The sequence below is a fragment of the Solanum pennellii genome, chromosome 1 (assembly GCF_001406875.1).
Source record: "Solanum pennellii chromosome 1, SPENNV200".
Taxonomy (NCBI): domain Eukaryota; kingdom Viridiplantae; phylum Streptophyta; class Magnoliopsida; order Solanales; family Solanaceae; genus Solanum; species Solanum pennellii.
In genome coordinates, this window is record NC_028637.1 from 107,222,567 (window position 1) to 107,242,423 (window position 19,857).

At 29.3% G+C, this 19,857-nt stretch overlaps 4 protein-coding genes across 5 annotated transcripts; 2 read left to right on the forward strand and 2 right to left on the reverse strand.

Annotated features, from left to right (window-relative positions):
• Positions 1–615: 615 nt before the first annotated feature.
• Positions 616–1,994, reverse strand: LOC107013217 (BURP domain protein USPL1-like). Its single transcript, XM_015213180.2, has 2 exons — positions 1,829–1,994; positions 616–1,567 (listed from the first exon to the last, which is right to left on the reverse strand). Exons 1-2 carry the CDS (start codon positions 1,880–1,882, stop codon positions 827–829), a joined length of 795 nt encoding a protein of 264 aa, XP_015068666.1. The 5' UTR covers positions 1,883–1,994; the 3' UTR covers positions 616–826.
• An 8,265-nt stretch (positions 1,995–10,259) lies between these two features.
• LOC107027758 lies at positions 10,260–11,128 on the forward strand. Its single transcript, XM_015228831.2, has 2 exons — positions 10,260–10,370; positions 10,633–11,128. Exons 1-2 carry the CDS (start codon positions 10,326–10,328, stop codon positions 10,849–10,851), a joined length of 264 nt encoding a protein of 87 aa, XP_015084317.1. The 5' UTR covers positions 10,260–10,325; the 3' UTR covers positions 10,852–11,128.
• A 1,962-nt stretch (positions 11,129–13,090) lies between these two features.
• Positions 13,091–15,240, forward strand: LOC107029278 (cysteine--tRNA ligase-like). Of its 2 annotated transcripts, none has more exons than XR_001457966.2 (3): positions 13,091–13,411; positions 13,647–13,939; positions 14,037–15,240. XR_001457966.2 is itself a non-coding variant. In XM_015230664.2 (3 exons), the coding sequence occupies exons 1-3, from the start codon at positions 13,262–13,264 to the stop codon at positions 14,085–14,087; spliced, it is 474 nt and encodes a 157-aa protein (XP_015086150.1). In that variant the 5' UTR covers positions 13,091–13,261; the 3' UTR covers positions 14,088–15,240. The 2 variants fall into 2 exon arrangements, 1 of the variants encoding a protein (XP_015086150.1); XM_015230664.2 differs by having other exon boundaries at positions 13,667–13,939.
• Positions 15,241–15,470: 230 nt separating this feature from the next.
• LOC107019844 (BURP domain protein USPL1-like) lies at positions 15,471–17,036 on the reverse strand. The gene is made up of 2 exons (XM_015220241.2): positions 16,905–17,036; positions 15,471–16,783 (listed from the first exon to the last, which is right to left on the reverse strand). The coding sequence occupies exons 1-2, from the start codon at positions 16,947–16,949 to the stop codon at positions 15,611–15,613; spliced, it is 1,218 nt and encodes a 405-aa protein (XP_015075727.1). The 5' UTR covers positions 16,950–17,036; the 3' UTR covers positions 15,471–15,610.
• Positions 17,037–19,857: the final 2,821 nt, after the last annotated feature.

A 19,857-nucleotide genomic window follows, 5' to 3' on the forward strand; every position in this document is an offset into this window, starting at 1 on the left:
ATGGTAATTTATTATGAATTTTTTCATAAATCGTATAGAAATACCTCTGGTGTTACACAAAATTCTGAATTTATACAATTAGAAACTGAATTATATAAATTTTAAATTTATACAAATCAACAGAATTATATAATAAATAATTACTTTATTCAAATATTTGAAGTTGGAGTTTTTATTTGGCTATACTTTTTACAAATATTATTTAGAATTTGAATATATTTTGTATGAATATGATTTAACCCTCAATTTTATTTTATTTTATTTTTAAAAAAGAACTCAACTTAACTAGCTTAACCATATGTACATTTTTCATTCAACTTGACACACTTTCTTTTTGTTGGTGGCATGAGTTTCTTAAAACATTAGACAGAAGAATAAAACTTCTAACTTTTTGAATAGTGAGTGGAAGGATGTTTTTTGTTCACTTAGATAATAAAAAAATGTACTTTAGCTTTAAGACATATTTTAGGGATATTTTAGTAAAAAACTCTTTCAAAATACTTTGAAAATATTTAGATACTTATCGGGGCGATTCCACATATTCTTTGTAAATTAATTTAAAATTATAGTGTAAATCATAAAATTTAAATCTTAAATCATACTTACTCTCACAGATTATGCAAATGTATTAAGGTATCATTGAATTTAAACAAGAGCACCACAATCCACTTATGTTGCTTGATTTCTTTACAAATATTGCCTCGCACGGCACAAACGTGTGATCCTCTAAAAATACATTATTTTTAAAAAATCTAATACGATCCAAACAAGATTTTAAAAAGTCCGAGCAACATAACAAAATATTAGCCATTACATAGGAAGAAATTTACATAGATAATGATGGAACCCAAACAAGATTATCTACAGGGAAAAAATGACAAACTGGGGAACTTCCAGGCAGAACTTTCAACACTCTAAAAGCAACATGATCATGATTCCATTCTTTAGTATCCATATGACAAATTGCAGCAGCTTCAATTCTATCTCCATTTTCACCCAAAAGTGAAATCTTGAATAATTTATTTTCCCCTTTTTGCATATGGCAATAGAAAACAGCATAAGGGTAAGGTAAAGTATGACAAGCAACTAATTTTGGCACTAAAATCTCCTTTGGTTTTTGCAAAATTGTGTAATTTTGTAAAGTAACAGGGGATTTCTTCAAGAATTCTGTAGTGTATACATCGAGTTTGGTGTTGAATCCTAAAATTTCTTGAACAAAATCGAGCATTGATTCTAATGAAGTAGCGCAGAATTTGGATTCACCATTCATTGCTGAGATTTCGCAGTGGAAAAATGTGTCTTCCATAGCTTTTGCTTGAGGTGAATCTTTAGAAAATGTGAAAAATTTAAGAAGATAAGTAAGATTTGATGAAGAAAATGGAATCGAATTTGCTTCTTCTCTAGGAAGTAAATGAGGAGAAGTTGAAGGGTCTTTTAGTGCAAAAAACAGAGGCATCATTTTTCCAATTTTTAAATCTTTTGGAGTGAAGAAAATATTGAGTTGTGGATTTAGAGTTTCTTTTGAGGAAGTTTTTGCAATGTCTCTGGCTCTGCTTTCACTCACAAACTGCAAAAACAAATAAATAAATAAATTTAATCATAGTGTAAAACCCAAAAAATATAAAATCTCCACAATTACGCTGTTTATATCGCTTATCAGTGTATGAACAACTATTTCTCGAACAGAATTTAGGTTCATATGAGATCATTATTTCCAATGAGATACAAGATTGATCATATTCAATTGAATTCAGTAGTACTATACACTAAATTTTTCAACAAGTAATAAAAATACATAAGTTGAACTCGTAAAATTTAAATTTCGTACCTGGAACAGAAGAAGTGCATGAAGTAAGATGGAAAGAGTGGGTCTAAACTCCATGGTTGATCAGTTTTATTGCTTCTACTCTGATGTTTTTTGTTTTCTAAAATAGATGGAAAGTGAACTTCATGTACCAATAAGAGTTCTTTTTTTTCTTCTGTCATATTCTTAATTTGGTCGTTCTCTTTAAGTATATATAAATTTCTTTTCGAATCCTTTTACTTTTGGATTTATTTAAAAAATAATATATAACATTTTAGATGATTTAAAAAAATTTTAATATCATCACGTCACTTAAAAGGTAAGCTTGATATGACATGCTAAAATATAACTGTAAATCTGAATAACTCAGTTAGTTGACAATCTGAACTCCACCTTATTTGATAATAATTTGATTCCCCACATGGTAATTCCTTTCTCATTTCTCCTACTCCTAACCTCAATTTTATTTTATTTTTAAAAAGACATGCTAAAATATATTAACAGTGTCAAATATATTAGTATATAATATAACCACTCTATAAAAAATATATTTTCATGAATATTTTTTTTTCTTGGAAATATAGTCCAATGGGAGGAACATGCCAACTTGACAACAAAACTAAGCTCAAAACAATAATTTAATTGGTAATCTATGATTAATTTATCAAATCACACACTATCAAACAAGTCAGCGCTACGATGAAATAATACTATTTCTGAAAATCCTTTTTTTTAATTATCCTAACACTTGGTCAACTAAACAGTTCAGTGGTAGCCATTGCAATCAATCATTATGTTGAAACTTAAAAATAAACACAGCAGATGTGTATCTGGCAAAGTTTACTACTCCCTCCATTTTAAAATAATTATCGCGTTTAAAATTTATATACTCAAAAATTTACGAAATATATATATCATTATAATTATTTTCTTATTAATATGATGAAAAAATATATATCAAAATATTAATATAGTTTGATTCTAAAGAAAAAAAGTAACGTATTTTAGGAGTTTCATAAGACAACAAAGGGATGATTTTTATTTTTTTTTGGCTTTTTAGATTATATTAATATGAATGGTTTAATAAAACCTGTAATACACCAGTGGTAAGAGAAATAAATAATTTGAAATTGAAAAATGAAACGTATAGAAAATACAGACATTGGCCATTTGAATTATGCCTAGTTGGTATTAAATTACTGATGAAATTCAGAAAATCTTGTAATTAAAAAATATTGTCTTCCTTGTGCCTGTATCATTGGACTTCTTGAGGCTTCTACAACAATTAAAAATTCACTTTATTTTAATCTTCTTATTGTTTTTGTATTTCCAACTAGATAATTAAATAAGAATAAAATAAGAGTTGTCCAAGTTGACCAACATAAACCCTTAACTAATTAGGCTAATTTAAAATTATTAACTTGTATTTTTTCTGTTTAGATGCACGTACTTCTATTAACTTAATATATCACCCTAACACTATACTTCTCTAATTATTTTAATATGTAAGAAGAAAAACAAAAGTAAATAAATTAAAGGGCAATAGGATAGTTTTATAGTTGTATGAGTTGTTCTTTAAATATTACTGGGAAAAAGACATGTTATACCCCCAATTTCATGATTGTGACATAAAAGATGTAGATATATTCTTTTTGGCTAATTTAAGTGAAAAAAATACAAATAGAAATATATCTGATCACTCTCGTGTACGATTCAAGAAATATATTTAATCCTTATTATTATATGTGAATGTTTCTGTTAACTTTTTTTGATTCAACGATTTTTATTTAAAACCTAAATCAGAGCTTAAACATAGGTGTTTACTTGTCAATGTTCTACCCTTGGGCCTTAATTATGACAACAAATAATTCCTAAAGTATACTAATTGTGTGTTCAACTGCCCAGTGATAAGATAGGATAAGATGGTGAAATAACATTAGCATGAATTAATTCACTATTTTTTTCTATAATAATGACCCCAAAATTAGCATTATCACTTTCAAACTTTAGGAGAGATGGTTAAATTAGGATAAAATTATCATATCTTATTATATCTTCAAGTTTTTTTGACTTTTTCCTAGCCATCACCACTACGTCATAGAATTCTAGTAATACATGTTTATTTTAAACCAATTAACTCTTACATCTTAAATTATCTCAAAATATGTGATATTATTCGAACTGATATGAAATTTAAAAAATAAATAAGATTTTTAAACTTTTGGTCTGAAATAATCTTTGACCATTTGTATATCTATAAAAAAAATTTAACGTTAAGTTATTTTTAATTATAATAATGCAACATTCTATTTTAGATGAAATTACAAAAATGTATGTTACATAAATTGAGACGAAAAAGCCACAGTTAATTGTTGATCTTGTGTTTTGAGGTTTGAAAATTGAGCGATACCCATTGAAATGGTAATGGATTGTGTTCTGCGTCAGCAACAGCAAAACTATATTTTAGTCTAAATAAATGATGCAAGTACTATCCATGGCCATGAAATGTTGAAAGTACATTCATTTAGACTTTTGATAAAAACTGTAGTAACAAAACAGGTGTACGATGCAGTGCAATTTCAAATTTCAAATAGTCTATAGTATACTCCAATATGTCATTATAGTGGATATTTGATATGATTTATGGACGTGCTCATAAATAATTAAAGTAACCTCGGGTCACAAACAAAAGTTATGATAGAGCAGTAAGTACTCTATTATTCTCAATAGAGTTACTTTATTTAAATTTCCTTGGGTACATAACATTGAAGAGTATTACCTTCCAATATGAAATTTTTCTAACAAAAATTTAAATTTTACTATATGTTAATATAAATATCGAATATTAAATGATAATAATAATAAAAACTCAAATCTATGTTCCACTATATAGTGTTTCTATTTATCTCACTTTTTATGTGCTACTATGACTTTTGTTATGTCATGTCTACAATCTTTTTTATTTGTCAAACTATTTGCAAGAATCTAATTGAGGATATCATGTGGTGCTACTCTTTATCTATTTTGCGTTCATGTAAATCTTCATATATAGTTGACTTTAGTCTATGACAACACCCTTACCTTCTCCACTAAGAAATCTAGATAACTACAATTTTTTGCAAAAGTACTTTCACCGGATAATTTATTTAATTTTTGCTATTTTTTCCACCTCCATCTTGTTCTTCATAATTATTGTACAATATATTAGTATTTTTTCTTTTGAATTTATGACAATTAAAGTATAATGTTTTGAAGAAATGGTCTTAAAAAGTAATTTTTGAGTCAAATAGGTATTATTGTAAAAGTTTGAAAATAATGACAAATCATCATTATTGAATAACTTTATTATTGTTTGGGTAAATTGATGACTTGATTTTGCTTTTTATGATATGTATGGAATTTCTATATTAAATTTGATCTCATTTGAGATAAATTTATATATTAAATTGTTTGAAATTGGAAAAACAAACTATTAGTTTTAGGCAAAAATTCATTCACCTAAACTTCATGCTAAAATTCTTCGGTTCAATTATTTTGCCTAACCTCACACCAAAATGTCAAAAGTGCAACATTATAAGTTCGAAGTTATGGTAACCTTGCCAAGACTACAACTTCAGGAAAAAATAACAATTGCCCTTGGCAAATTTTATATGATTAAAGTTAAGCTTTGCATGCTAAAAGTAAAAATTCCTAAATTGACGTGACAAATTAATAATTGAGTCTCGAGTCTAAAGGGTATAAAATATTAACAAAAATTTTAAAACGGTATATAAAATTTTATATTAACTAAAACGGTAAAATCGTTGGAACAACAACGATTTCTTCCGCCGGGAAAAGCAAAATCGCTGCTACTGCAGCGATTTTGCAAAATGTGATTTTAATTTAAAAAAAAATTAAAAATAAAAAAAATTTAAAGAAAATCGCTGCTTAAAAAAATTTCATGAAAATCGACAGCACACATCTTCATTTGAATTTTTGTTTTTTTAAAAAAAAATGAAAATCGCTGCCAATTTTCTTGATTTTTTTTTATAAAAAAAATCACATTTTACTGCAGCGATTTGCTTTTTCCAGCGGAGAAAATCACTATTGTTCCAATGATTTTGCCGTTTTGATTAATATAAAATTTTATATACCTTTTAAATTTTTTATTAATATTTTATACCTTTAGACTTCGGACTCTTGATAATTCTGGACTCTAAAGTTAGGCCTTGTTGAGATCATATATAATTTCAATTAAAAAAAATTAACATTTTGTCATACTTCAAGCAAATCCTGTTTGAACTTCGAAGTTCGTCAAACTTAAGACACAAATATTTGCTACTTCGATCTCGTTTATCTGAAGTGATCCAGAATAATTTTATTTATCAAAGAATAAACATATCTTTTACATAAATAACAAACCTAAAATCAGGTATTTGTGCAATTCGGTCAAAAATATCTTCTACTAATAACCAAGCCCCAAATCAACCCTTCAATGAGAATCAAAAACTTTAAGCAAAGTCTTTTTTTATCCTTTAATGGAGTGATTGACTAGCTAAAGGGTTCAAGTCCTTTAAAACTATCATATTTGAAAAAGTCATTTAGGTGAATGATAATTAAATATTAATAGAACATTGTTGCTGTTGAGGCTGTCACATTTCTCATTTGCTAGTAATGAATAATGACAAATGATAGAAAAAATTATGATTTAAATTTTCTGCTTAAAAAATGTAATTAAACATGATTAGGTTCAATCCCTTTGAGACAAAAAGTGTTTTTTTTGGAGCTAGTGTCACTCAAAAACAAGTCCAAATTAAAGGTATTGGGTACAACAAAGTATGGATTGGTGCCTAACCCTCAATAGTGGAGCTTTAATTTATCAAATTTTATATTCTCCCTAAAAGTCAATTCGAATCTATTGATCTTGATTCCTGTCCTTCCTTTTTTTATATTGTTCTGGAGTCCCATTAGTATAATGTTATTTACACTATTTTAATAAGTTCGTCCGATTTTACTTTGATAAAAAATTAAAGAAAAAAAAAATTATATTTAGGGTGTGTTTGGTATGAAGGAAATATTTTTCGGATTTTTCTTTTTAATTTTTTCATGTTTGATTGGGTTAAATATTTTTCAAATCAACTCATTTTCCTCAAATTTAAGAAAAATAACTTCCCTTCAAAACTTAAGGAAAACATCTTCCAAAATTCTATTCCAACCTCCCCCTACCCACCCTACCCTACTAACCCCCCACCCACACCTACCAGTCCCCCATCCAGCCCCTACCAGCCCCCTATCCCTAAAAAAATTAAGTTTTTTTTAAAAAAAATATTTTCAACTTTCAATATTTCATTTTTTTCACCCCTATCCTTGACCCTCCCCACCCCTACCACCCCATCTCAAAAAATTAATTCAAGTTTGTTTTTCAAAACTACTCAAAAATTCATTTTTTCACCACTACCCTCGACCCCCTCCATGCCCACCCACCCCACTCGACCCCCAAAAAAAAATTAAGTTTATTTTTAAAAAGAATTTTAAACTTCAAAATTTCATTTTCATCCCGACCCCACTCCACTAGCCTCTACCAGCCCCTCCACCCCACACATTCCACTAGGCCCATGCAAGCCTCCTCCACCCCCCTCCCCCAACGAAAAAATTTTTAAGTTTGTTTTTTTAAAAAATTTCAACTTCAAAAATTTATTTCTGTTTTAGTAAAAAATAAAAGATGTTTCTCAAAAATATTTTCCATTCAAAAATCAAACACTAAAATATTTTTTCGAAAAATAGTCTCAAAGGGAGGAGTATTGCTCAAGCCTTATAAGGAGTGAGACTTTTATCCCTGCTCTTATCATGTGAAATTAGATCTTAGGCTTAACTCACACTCGAAAGTTAGCTCAAGGAAGGAGGATTGTCCAAAGCTTATAAGAAGTTTAACCATTTCATTAACTACCAATATGAGAATTTTGTCCTTCTTTAATAATTCGTCTTGAAATAAATTAAAAGAAATAATAATGAGAGAAATAATTAAAATATTATAACAAGATTCGACATTAAAAAAAAAGAGTGAAAAGAAGTTAGTGGTTTACAGTAGAAATTGGTTTGTTAATAGATTTTGGTTTTTTATATTTTGTGCATATTTGTGCTGTCATTTGAACTCCTGGCCTAAATACTTTAATTGCATGACAGTATATGAGTACTTTTTCTCATGTTGATTGGCCTAGAACTTTATTTTTTGGGTCCTTAACGTTGACTATTTTAATTTTTTTTTGTTGGTACAATCATGTTTTGTTCCTTATGATCATGACAAAAAATACTTTAACTAGTTTATGCAATATGCTGTGAGCTTGTACTTATCTTTCGATAGATGTTTTTGAATTTAGTTTTTCAAAGTAAGAATTGCGAGAAAACAGAACGTATTTATTATATTAAATAAAAAATGTATTTATAAGTGTAACTGTTATCATAGTTAATAAGATAGAAACTTTTAAAAAAACATTTCATATTCGGAAGACATTTCTCCAAGTAATTAGCGGATATTTCAAATAATTGTGGATTAATTCAACGCGTTGAAATTGAATTATCTTAAATCGAATATTTTTAATGTGGAACATAATTTTACATATGAAAATTTACTGAAACTGTAATAAATTGCTATTTATGTAACCCCAATGCGTGAAAGAAGTGAACAAATACAATATAATAGAGCACTCAAGAAAATCATACTATTCGACAAGCTCGAAACGACTCACAATTTCATACTTTTTGACAAATAAATTATTTTTTCTCTCCTGTTCTTGTTTATGAGATCATGAGGTCAAACTTCAACCCACTCTTTTGAGTTAATATCTCAAAAGGTCATTCAACTTTAAAAATTTATCTGAAAAAGTCATTAAATTTCATTTTGTATCAATAAAATTAAATTTTTCTATCAATAAAATTACTCAAACAAATTTATCATTAAAAAAATATTAACATCGCAAAATACATTATACATTATTATTAGAAAAAACTTGTTAAGAATGTTCGAACAAACTTAATCACGGAAACAAATATTTTTTATGATTAATTAAAAGTTCTTTCGGGTGTAATCTATTTATAGATATCTTGTTAGACTCTATTTGGCTTCTTTTTTAAAAAATAAAACATTTTTTGGGGTGATTACATTTTGGCAGTTTTTATTTTCTTTCTTCTTGATCATACAAAAATTATAGACCTCGAAATTGATTATTTTGTAGCAAAATTTTCAAATAAATGTCTAGTTCTTTTATTTTGAAATATTGTCCTTTATTTTTCTGAAATAATTTTTTTTCTAGTCATTACACTTTTAGATTGGTTGTCTTTTTCCTTTAACTTCTGTGTTTTACGGTGATTACACCTTTGTCAGTTTTTAATTGTTTTTTGGAAGCATAATACATAAATATAATTCTTAGTTTGATTTCAGCAGACAATTATGCTCTTTAACTTTGAGTGCGCACAAATAGACATTTAAACTTGTATAAAATTGAACAAGTAGATACATGTGTTCTACATGGCATAATACACCTAGAACACAAAATTGCCATGTAGGAGAATGTGTTTATTTGTTCAATTTTCTATAAGTTTAAGTGTCCACTTGTGCACACCCATAGAGTCATAATTGTTAGTTACGTCAAGTTAATAGTCATGTTTAAGCATTATGCCTTTTTTATGGTGATTATACCTTGACAGTTTTTAATTTTTTTTTTTATGGTGATTGCACTTTGGCAGTTTCTAATTTATTTATTTTTTTGGCTTCACCGAATTAAAAAAAAAATTATTTCAAAATTAGTTGTTTACTAAAAAATATCCAATTGTTTTTTTTTCTAGATACATATAACAATTTTAAATCACTAAGAAGCGTTAATCATCTAAGAATAGAGAAGTCACGTCTGCAGCGTAAAACTCAATACTTATTATTTTGTTACCCTCCAAAGACTTTCAGGTCGATTATGTAATGGTCAGATGTGATCAATGAATTAGGGTTCAAGTTAACATCTAATGATAATTAAATTTAAATATAACTCACTATCAAAAAATATAATTTTTCACTCTATCTTTTTGTTAAAATTTGTTGAGTGGATAATCTCATCAATATTTTAATTGAATTAAAAAGAAAAGTAAAAAAATGTGCAAATGTTTTCAGGAAAAATTAGGAAATCTCTCGTGAAAATTTGTTTTTCATTTTGCGTTTTCTTAATGAGTCAGCTTAACAGAAAATAAATGAAAAAATCATTGATTTGCTTTGATTTCTAGTAAAATTTTTAGATATTTGATATAATTTTAATACAAATATATTCTCATCCCTTTTTATTTATTTCTTAATTTTAAAGAGAAACTGACAGCTTAAGAAATCAGAAGAACTATACATCATCTTTTAATTTCTTTTTTTCTATTCCTGTTTTTTTTTTTATTTTATAAATATGACTAAAAAACATATTTTATTTGGTCATTGTGGAGAGTCTATAAATAGTAAGTCAGACATTAGAAAGTATACAAATTTTACAAACTCAAAGAGTGTTTCAACAATATGAGATCTCTCTCTATCTTCTTCCTTCTCCTATCTCTTTCTTTGGTAATTCTTCTTCTACTTCCCTTCTCTAATATTCCATTAGTCTCTATTTAAATTTCGAGATTGAAACAATTACTTTTTACGTACTTTTATTTTAAAAAATTCAAAAATTTCATATCTGAATTTATGATTAAAATTAAATTGTTTAACTATTGAAATTCAATTGTACCACATAAACTAAGACATTTAGAGTAATTATTTGCAGATTTAATTTCACTTAATTTTATGTCTTCCTAGATTTGATTTAATTATTTTTTTTTTTCAGTTGGGATATGTAATTAGTGATGGTCCAGAAGAATATTGGAAGAGCAAAATGAATGGAGATCCAATGCCTAAAGCACTCAAGGAACTTCTTAATGATCAATATCAAGATTTTCCAATAGAAAGGAACAAATTTGTTAGAAATTTTGATTTAAAGGCTAATATTATTATTTATCATAATGATGTTGATATATATCCAAAAAGATCCAGGCCTACTCCTTAAAATGATCATTTTTATCAGAAAAAAACGAAGAAGAAGAAGAAGAAGCTCAAAGGAGAAAAACTATAGATCCATGAAATTAATTCTGCTTACTTATATGTCTTTTTTTTTTTTTGAATGGTATGTTTCTTAATTACATAGTTACTTACAGCATTAAGCTTCTTGTTGATTAATTAGATGTTGTTTAGTTGCTATTTGTAATTATGTCTAAGTAAGTACTTTTCATCGATTGATAGCTGACTTGGAGTTGAGTTATGCAATTATTAAAAATTTTATATGAGTAATAGATAATGTTTGGTAGTTAGTTAGGTGGTAAATTATTTATGTATAATATTAAGGGAATGGTGTTTAATTTGCAATTTAGAAATTCGCGTAACTAATTCACGTATAAGTCACAAATGGATTTCTGTATCACTTTATGTTGGATAAAAAGTGAAATAACTAATACTTGAATCAGAGGCGGAGTCAAAATTTTCAATAAGAAAATTCAAAATCCGTAGAAATAAATAGCCGAAGGGGATTCGACATATACTATATATATATATATATATATAAACTCATTTTAACAATGTATAAATTATATAATTTCCTGTCGAAAAAAATAAGCTCAGTCTCTGACCCGAATAACTAAATCATGTGCAACTAATAAAAATATTACTAATACATGCAATAACTTTAATCATCTACTAAACGGTAATGTCTAGAAATTATTGTTATTTTTTCACTATCATTTTAGATGTTACTGGCAAGTGAGTGATCTTTGGACATAAAAAATATGAAAATATGAAGAAAAGTAGTAGTATTTATTTTCAAGTTGAAAATGATATTTGAAATTTGAATTGGTATTTAAATATGAATATATATTTTTTTTAATTTTTGTGAGTAATTAAAAACAGAAATAATGAAAACAACTTTTTAGAAAATTTTTACCATCCAAAAAATTATAACAATTTATGTTCAAACAATTTTACGAAAAGAAAAATAAATATAAGTTGAATCTGGAACGTGTACTGTGTACACCGATTAAATTAAGTATTGTTGACCTTCTATTGGCGTTAAGCCGGCTAATCTTTAAATAAAATAAAAAATAAAAAGAAGAATTAATCCAACTTAATGACACCAAGCTAATTGCAAAATAATAGAATAAATTCATCAACAAACTTTAGGAACACCAGATTGACTTTTTAATTTCAGATCACACTTCCTATTTTAGTAGATGCATTTTCAATTATCCTTCATAAAAGAACGTATTTTAAAAATGTGTTTAGAAATTAAACAGATAAAATTAAATGATACAAGAGTAGTACTTTTTTTAAATGTAACTTTATAAGTAATTCATTTGAATGTAAAACATAACTCAAGGAATTGACGTTATTTCTTCAAATTTCTGAAATCAAATAAATTTTATTATTCTATATACATATAATATTATTAATAAAATATGTCTTGTTAACATAACTAAAAATATTTATTATTTAAAAAATAATATATATATATATATACCATTTAAATAATTAACTTCAAATATTAATTTTTAAGAGAAATTTAATACAAATGAATTTATTTTTTTCATTATTATTCTATAGGCACATTATTCTTGACAAAGATAAATAACTATTATTCTCTTTTAACATGATAAGTGTTTCATACATTTTATATTTTGATTTTTGTTGTAAAGAAAGCTCAGAATATAAGAAGAAAAAGACAAGAAGTATAAGAAAAAGGAGAGAATTTTCTTATTCAAGTGTATATAATGGTCATACATTTTATATTTTGATTTTTGTTGTAAAGAAAGCTCAGAATATAAGAAGAAAAAGACAAGAACTATAAGATAGAGGAGAGAATTTTCTTATTCAAGTGTATATACTGGTGAATGATATCTCTATTTATAGTGTTGAGATATCATAATCAAAGGTTATCTTGAAATTATACATAATTATCATCAAGGGTCATATCACCTTGAAATCTTATCACATTGAAAACACTAATACATGAATTCAATTAATTGTTGGATAACTCTAATGAATCATCCACGTAACACAATAGATTTATAACAATTTTATACTTATTTTTTTTTTATTGCATAAAAAAAAACTGTTGTAAAAAAATCCAGCCAAATTAGAGTAAAAAAATTGAGCCCAATAAAGCAATAACATTAATTGGATGCACTATTTGCTGCACACTTTTCATAACTACATATTGAAAAACCAATCAAAATTTGATAAAATTTAATTGATGCATTGAACGTCCACCCATATTTCGCTGTGAAATTTGGAAATAAAATAGAATCTTTTAACTTGTTCATAGTTCTAAATTCCAAAAGCATTGTTACAGCGTTAGGGTTTTTCCGCCCACCACATATATTACTTACTCAGCGCTAAATCGATCAAGCAACAATTTACCGGCGATCGGAATGGCTAGTCCGGTTGTGCAATACAATGACGAAACATGTGGAACTTTTTCAGTCGAAGGAACCAGGGAAGGTGAAAATGTATGTTTGCGGCGTTGTACCATGTTGGCCATGCCCGGCCCGTGCCTATGTCGTCTGCAACATTCTCTACAGGTATCTGAAATACTTAGAATATGATGTTGTTTAAGTCCGCAATTTCACTGATATTGTTGATAATGTAATTTAATTCGTTGGACTAAAGAGAGTGGGGAAAATGATGAATGATGATCCGGTCTATTGAGTCGAAAATTTCTACGAGACATAGATGATCTCACCGGCTCTTCGCCGTGTGGAACAGATTATTGATTGCTAGTATAATGACTAATTGATGTGGGTACACGATTGACAGAGGTTAATTCTCGTTGATAGTTTTCCGGAGAATGGTGGTTGATTATCTGCTGGACGGAAATTAGAAAGAAAAGCCAAATCCTGCTGATTTTGCCTTGGGTAAGGCTGCAAAGACTGATGTACCAAGTTGGAAGACTGGATTGGCATATTGAGTGCGGTGCAATGAGCACACACTATCTAACACATTCCTTTGATGTACATTGTGGTGGAATTGACGTGATTTTTCCTCACCATAAGGAGTCGACTTTTCACTGTACAGGAAGTTACTCGATTGTACCATCCCCTTGGATTAAGGTACTTCTTGTTGGGGTCACACTATCGCTCTCCTGTTAATTACTCTGTGTTCTAGATTTATCAAACTTTACATGATTGTGAAATAACCTTGTGACAGGTACTTGTCATCATCAACAGTACTAAATGGGGTGGCTGCATCTGTTGTTAGCGATAAGGCCCCAGAATGCATTGCTGATGATTTGCATACGCCTACAATTTTAAAAGATGCTCTTCAGGATGCGTTTATTAATAATTATGTGATAAGCCCACAAGAGTATGTTTTGTCCTTAACTAAGATTGAAAAAGTAGTGAAGGCAGTGCTGGATGTCCTTGGATTGCTTGCCTCATGCTTGAGGTTTTGCAGCAGTTGAAAGAGGTCTGTTATGTTTTCAATCCACACTATTAAGTTTGTGATGTGTGTTCTGTGAAACTCTTTAAACATTATGAGAACAAACCAAGTTATTGTTTTATTAAGATCCTCCTGCTGGAAAGAAATCTAGACAAGAGTTCCACTGGAAAAACAGAAAAATATGCATAAATATTATTAACAGATGAGGCACTAGTGAAGTAAGAGCTACTGCCAACATGGAGTATAATTTTTGGAACTCTCACTAGGATAATCGATGGAATAATGTGACAGATAGGGGGTGATCCTGGTAATATATTGAGCGCTCAAAAAGTTACATGAGATGGACTCCATTCAGAGGAATCCAAATGACAAATTGCAATTGCTTCCACTCTATCACCATTTTCACCCCGAATGAAGCCTTTGAATACCTTGTTCTTGATAATTGTGTAATGATAGTAGAAAATCGCATAAGTATAAGTCATGGTACGACATGCCACGATATAAGGAGCTGCAACTTTTTGCGGAGCATCCAAAATAGTATACCTTTTTGGAGGGGAGTTGAGTTTGAAACATGAGTTGTGGACATAGCTTTGATTTGGGTTTTTCCTCCTATGATTTCTTGCTCAAAATCAAGTATTGCCTGTGAGGATGTGGCACAGTGCTGCTTTGTGTCTCCCTTTATAGGTGGAGCTTCACATTCTCTCAATGGCATCTTCGATGGCTTTAACTTGTAGAGACTATTGAAGACAAGTATTGAAGCTTGTCAAAATTCTTATCTGAGCTTTTTTTATGACTATTCTTGCTTTGTTATAGCTGTTCTGCCTGTTAAGAGAAGGTCATCTGGTAAATTATGTTTTATAGCTCATTGCTTCTGGATTTTAATCCAGAAATCCACATGTAACTTAGTGTTGGACTCATTGCAATGCATGACTGTAATTTCTTCAATTGAATGCTACTATTTGTGTGTTGGTCGTTCACAATTATTATTAGCAATAGATCTATTGCATCCTGTAAATTTAGTTTGAATTGGAATCGAAATATGAAACAAGCGATATTCATGATGGTGTCTCGACATAGTCATGTCTATTAGTGCCATGCTTTCTTCTTGCATTTAGTGATAGGTTCTTTAAATAAGACTATGAATCATCTGTGGAAGTTCCATTGCCAGAAAATCTTATTATTTTATTTGGGTCTCACCACAGGAAAGGAAGCTAAATAAGAGGTACACTGAAACAACACAGAAAAGATACATGAAAATATAACTAGTAAACATACATGCATCAACAGGTAATAATAAAACAGTAGCGAACAAAAGCTGCTATTGACATGGAGATACGGCTTCTTCAAATCACTTGTGTAGAGGCGATTTTTGGAACCCACACTAGATTATCTGATGGAAAAAAGTGACAGATAGGGGATGTTCCTGGTAATATACCGAGCAATTGGAAAGATGCATGAGATGGACTCCACTCAGAAGTATCCAAATGACAAACAGCAATTGCTTCCACTCTATCACCATTTTCACCCCCTAATGAAACCTTAAACACTTTGCTCTTGCTAATTGTGTAATGACAGTAGAAAATCGCGTAAGCGTAAGGCATGGTATGACATGCCACCATCTTGGGAGTTTCTACTTCTTGTGGAGCATCCAAAATAGTATACTCTTGAAGTGGGGGAGTTGAGTTTGAGAAATGAGTTGTGGACAGAGCTTTGAATTGGATTTTCTCTCCCATGATTCCTTGAACAAAATCAAGCATTGCCTCCGCGGATGTGGCACAGTACTTTGTCTCTCCCTTTATATGTGGAGCCTCACATTCTCTCAGTGTGTCTTCCATGGCTTTCCCCTGTGGAGAGTTTCGAGAGAATGAGAAACGTTGTAGGAGGTTTGGGAGTTCCTTTTGTGAAAATGGAATGGAATCAGCTTCTTCTTTGGGCAAGAAACTCGGAGAAGAAGAAAGATCTCTTCTTGGGAAGGAGACAGTTATTGTTTTCCCTATCTTTAGATCATCTATTAGGAAGAAAACTCTTAAAGAAGGATCAATATGATCCATATGGGATGATGAATGGATATGTGCCTTTTCTGTTTTTACTCGTTGATGCTTGTTTTCTCCTTGTTTGTCGCTCACTTCTTGTAGAGTTTGCTGAGCATTTTCTCCTTGGTTATTGTATATCCATAGGTGATTATCAAACTTGTTTTCATGATCAATGTTATATGATGATAAATGAAGTCGGGCATTCTCTTCCTTGATTTTGTGATTGCCCTGCTGAGAATTTTCACCTTGGTTATGGTATATCCTAAAATTCGTGTCATCCTTATTTACAAGGTTCTTGTTATTTGATGATGGATGGACTTGGACATTCTCTGCTGTTTTGTGATGATCATTTTCTCCTTGGTTATCATAAATCCAAAAATAGACATTAGGCTTTTGGACTTCTTCATCTGGAATTGGGAAGTTCAATCTTTTGCCCTGTAGGTTCCCTTGAACCATTTTCCTAGCTTCTGTTCCATAAGCAACCTGCCAACATACATATAAATGCTTTAACATTTAAATCAAAACTTTGTATAAGTAGAACCAATATTGAACAAACCATTAATAATAATACTATTAAGACTGAGGATAGTTGAGTGAAAATTACCAGCAGAATTAGGGAGAGAACACAAAAACCAAGCTTAAGATCCATTTGTTTTTTCTTTTGAGTCCTTCAGAAACTTTCCTGAAGTATAGATAAATATATAGCAGAGATGTAAAATGACCCCCGCTGTGCAAAAACTGAATTAACCAATAAATCGAATCGATAAAAATGTTATTGGGTTAGTGGACTTTTAATGATTTTATCAATAAAAAATTATTTGGTTATTGGTTCGATCTTGGTCTTTTAATATTGAATTATTGAGTAAATCAATACCCATTAAGACAAATAGACAACAACAGTAATTTAGTACGTTACTCATACATAAATATTAATATCAATACTTTATTGGTTACGATTTTTGTCCTTTAGCCGTCAATCCACATTAATGTCCTAGTTCTTTTATTTGTAATCCACTTTTCTATAGTCGAACTAAATTGTTGGAGAAGTCATATGATTATTTTATGAGCATTTTCTTATTGGTTAAGGTGAAACCTGAACCATTAAGGATCAAAAATAGATAAAAATATCTTATTGATTTAGTGTATTTATAAATAAAAAACTAATAAGAAATAAAATATTAAATTAAGACCGATGCACACCCTACCCATACATATAAATAAATAAATAGAATAATGGAAATATTTGGACAATAAAGATGGCACTGTTTATTGATCTGATTGGAAATAATGCAGTTAGTTGCATACTTTAGTCTATTTTTAGATGGACTGTTGTGGCAAGTGACAATTTATATAGCCCGTACCGTGTGAGCAAGTTTCTGAATAATGTCATAATCAATTATAAAGATTGTCCGATTGGAGAACATATATCATGCATGCAAATATAAATAATTATTTTACTCTTAACCATATATATATCGCGAATCGCATTAGAGAGGGACATTAATATTTGTCTCAACGTATGCATGACCCAAAGGACAGAAATGTATTTGAAATTTTCATAAAATCCAAAACCAAATATTTTAAGCAAGATTTTGATAATATATGTAAATAATGATAAGTCGTGAATACTTACCTCTACAACAGCAATACATTGTTTTTAGCCAGATACATAAACCTCCATCTTAGAAAAGTATCTAGCTAAGGCAATATACTGAGAATGAACGTGTATGGAGCAATTCGAAGAATTTATAATCCAAGTAGTAACAACAAACACGTGTTTGTGGTTAATCCATTCTTGTGTTAATTTCTTCATATACTTCTTTATATATATTTTAAATAAATATTCTTAGTAAAAGTTTTCAAAATCCATTTTCTATCAAGTATATATTCTTAAAGTCACCTCAAAACATTTAGTGGTTGAACTTCCACAAAATGATTTTAAATTATTGGACATTGTTTATGTAATGGTAATTGTCATTTGCATTATCACGTGAATCATGGTCATCAAAGACAAAAATATAGAAATTAAATAAAATATGAGTAGGTTGAAGTGAAGCAATCAACTAAATATAAAGTCATCAACTTTCCCCTTGATTTCAAGCTAAGGAACAGCCTTTTAATCTATATTGTTAGTTTCAAGTTCTCCAAAGTATGATTAGAGTCCAAAAATGAATTAAGCAAAAGGCTATGGAGATCAAAAAGGAGGAACTAATTAAGCAAACTAATCACACAGGGTTAAAGAGGCCAGTGAAAAATATAATATATATATATATAAGTGAAACCAGCATAAAAGACCAAATTTAAGAGATTCGACGTGTAACACACCAATGAAAATATCAAAATTAACACGTCAAGGCAACTGTTTTTCATTTTAAAAAAATTTTACGCACATGACGTGTCTTCTTACACACTAATATCACCAAATCCCAATGTTAATTATTAGTAGTAATAAATTTATTATTATTATTACTTCTTGTCTTTATTTATTTGTCTATTTTTTATTTTATTCTTTATTATTATTTCTATTTTTATTTTAACAAATTAAAAAAGAATAAAAAAATATCTTATTATATTCTTATTAATTACTTTAAAAAAGGTAAAACTTTTTAAAAATATTAAAATTTTAATTTATCTACTTCATAATTAATAGGGCGTAAAATGGTAAACTTACTATATCAAAAATTATTTCCTTAATAGGTGTGTCTTTTCAAAAGTGGACAAGTAATTAGAGACAAACGGAATATTATTCACTAATTAGTCATGGCAAATTATTATTCCCTTAGTTTAAAAAAGGATAACCTAGTTTGACTTACAATGGAGTTTAAGAAAAGAAAAAAGATTTTTTCATCTTATGATTCTAAACTAAAGTTATATTAAATATACTGAAGGAATATTGATTGTATTGAAGTGTTAACCTAATAAGGGAATACATGGGAGATATATATAGGAGATATAGGAAGGAGTACTAATCCTAATAGGACTAGGATTAGTACACAGTAAATACTAATATTATTTAATACTATTTATTTAATACTATCTGTTATTATCCCCCCTCAAGCTGAGCTGAGCGGAAGCGAACGGAAGCTTGGAACTGAGGTAATCGTGCTGTCGGCTCGGGAGAGGCTTGGGGAGAATATCAGCCGGTTGTTCTTCAGTGGGTACATACTGCACAGTCATGGTGCCGGCCTGAACTTCATCGCGAACAAAGAGACAATCGGTATCAACATGCTTCATTCTGGTGTGTAGGACGAAATTCTTGGCCACACAGATGCTTGATTTGTTGTCACAATAGAGAGTAGGAACAGTGTGAGTGGCGCGCGAAGAATATATGTGACCCACATGGTCTCAGCAGCAAGAAGAGCAAGGGGACGGTATTCAGCTTCAGTCGAAGACCGAGAGACCTTGGGTTGTTTTTTTGTACACCAGGAGATCAGGGAATACATGGGAGATATATATAGGAGATATAGGAAGGAGTACTAATCCTAATAGGACTAGGATTAGTACACAGTAAATACTAATATTATTTAATACTATTTATTTAATACTATCTGTTATTA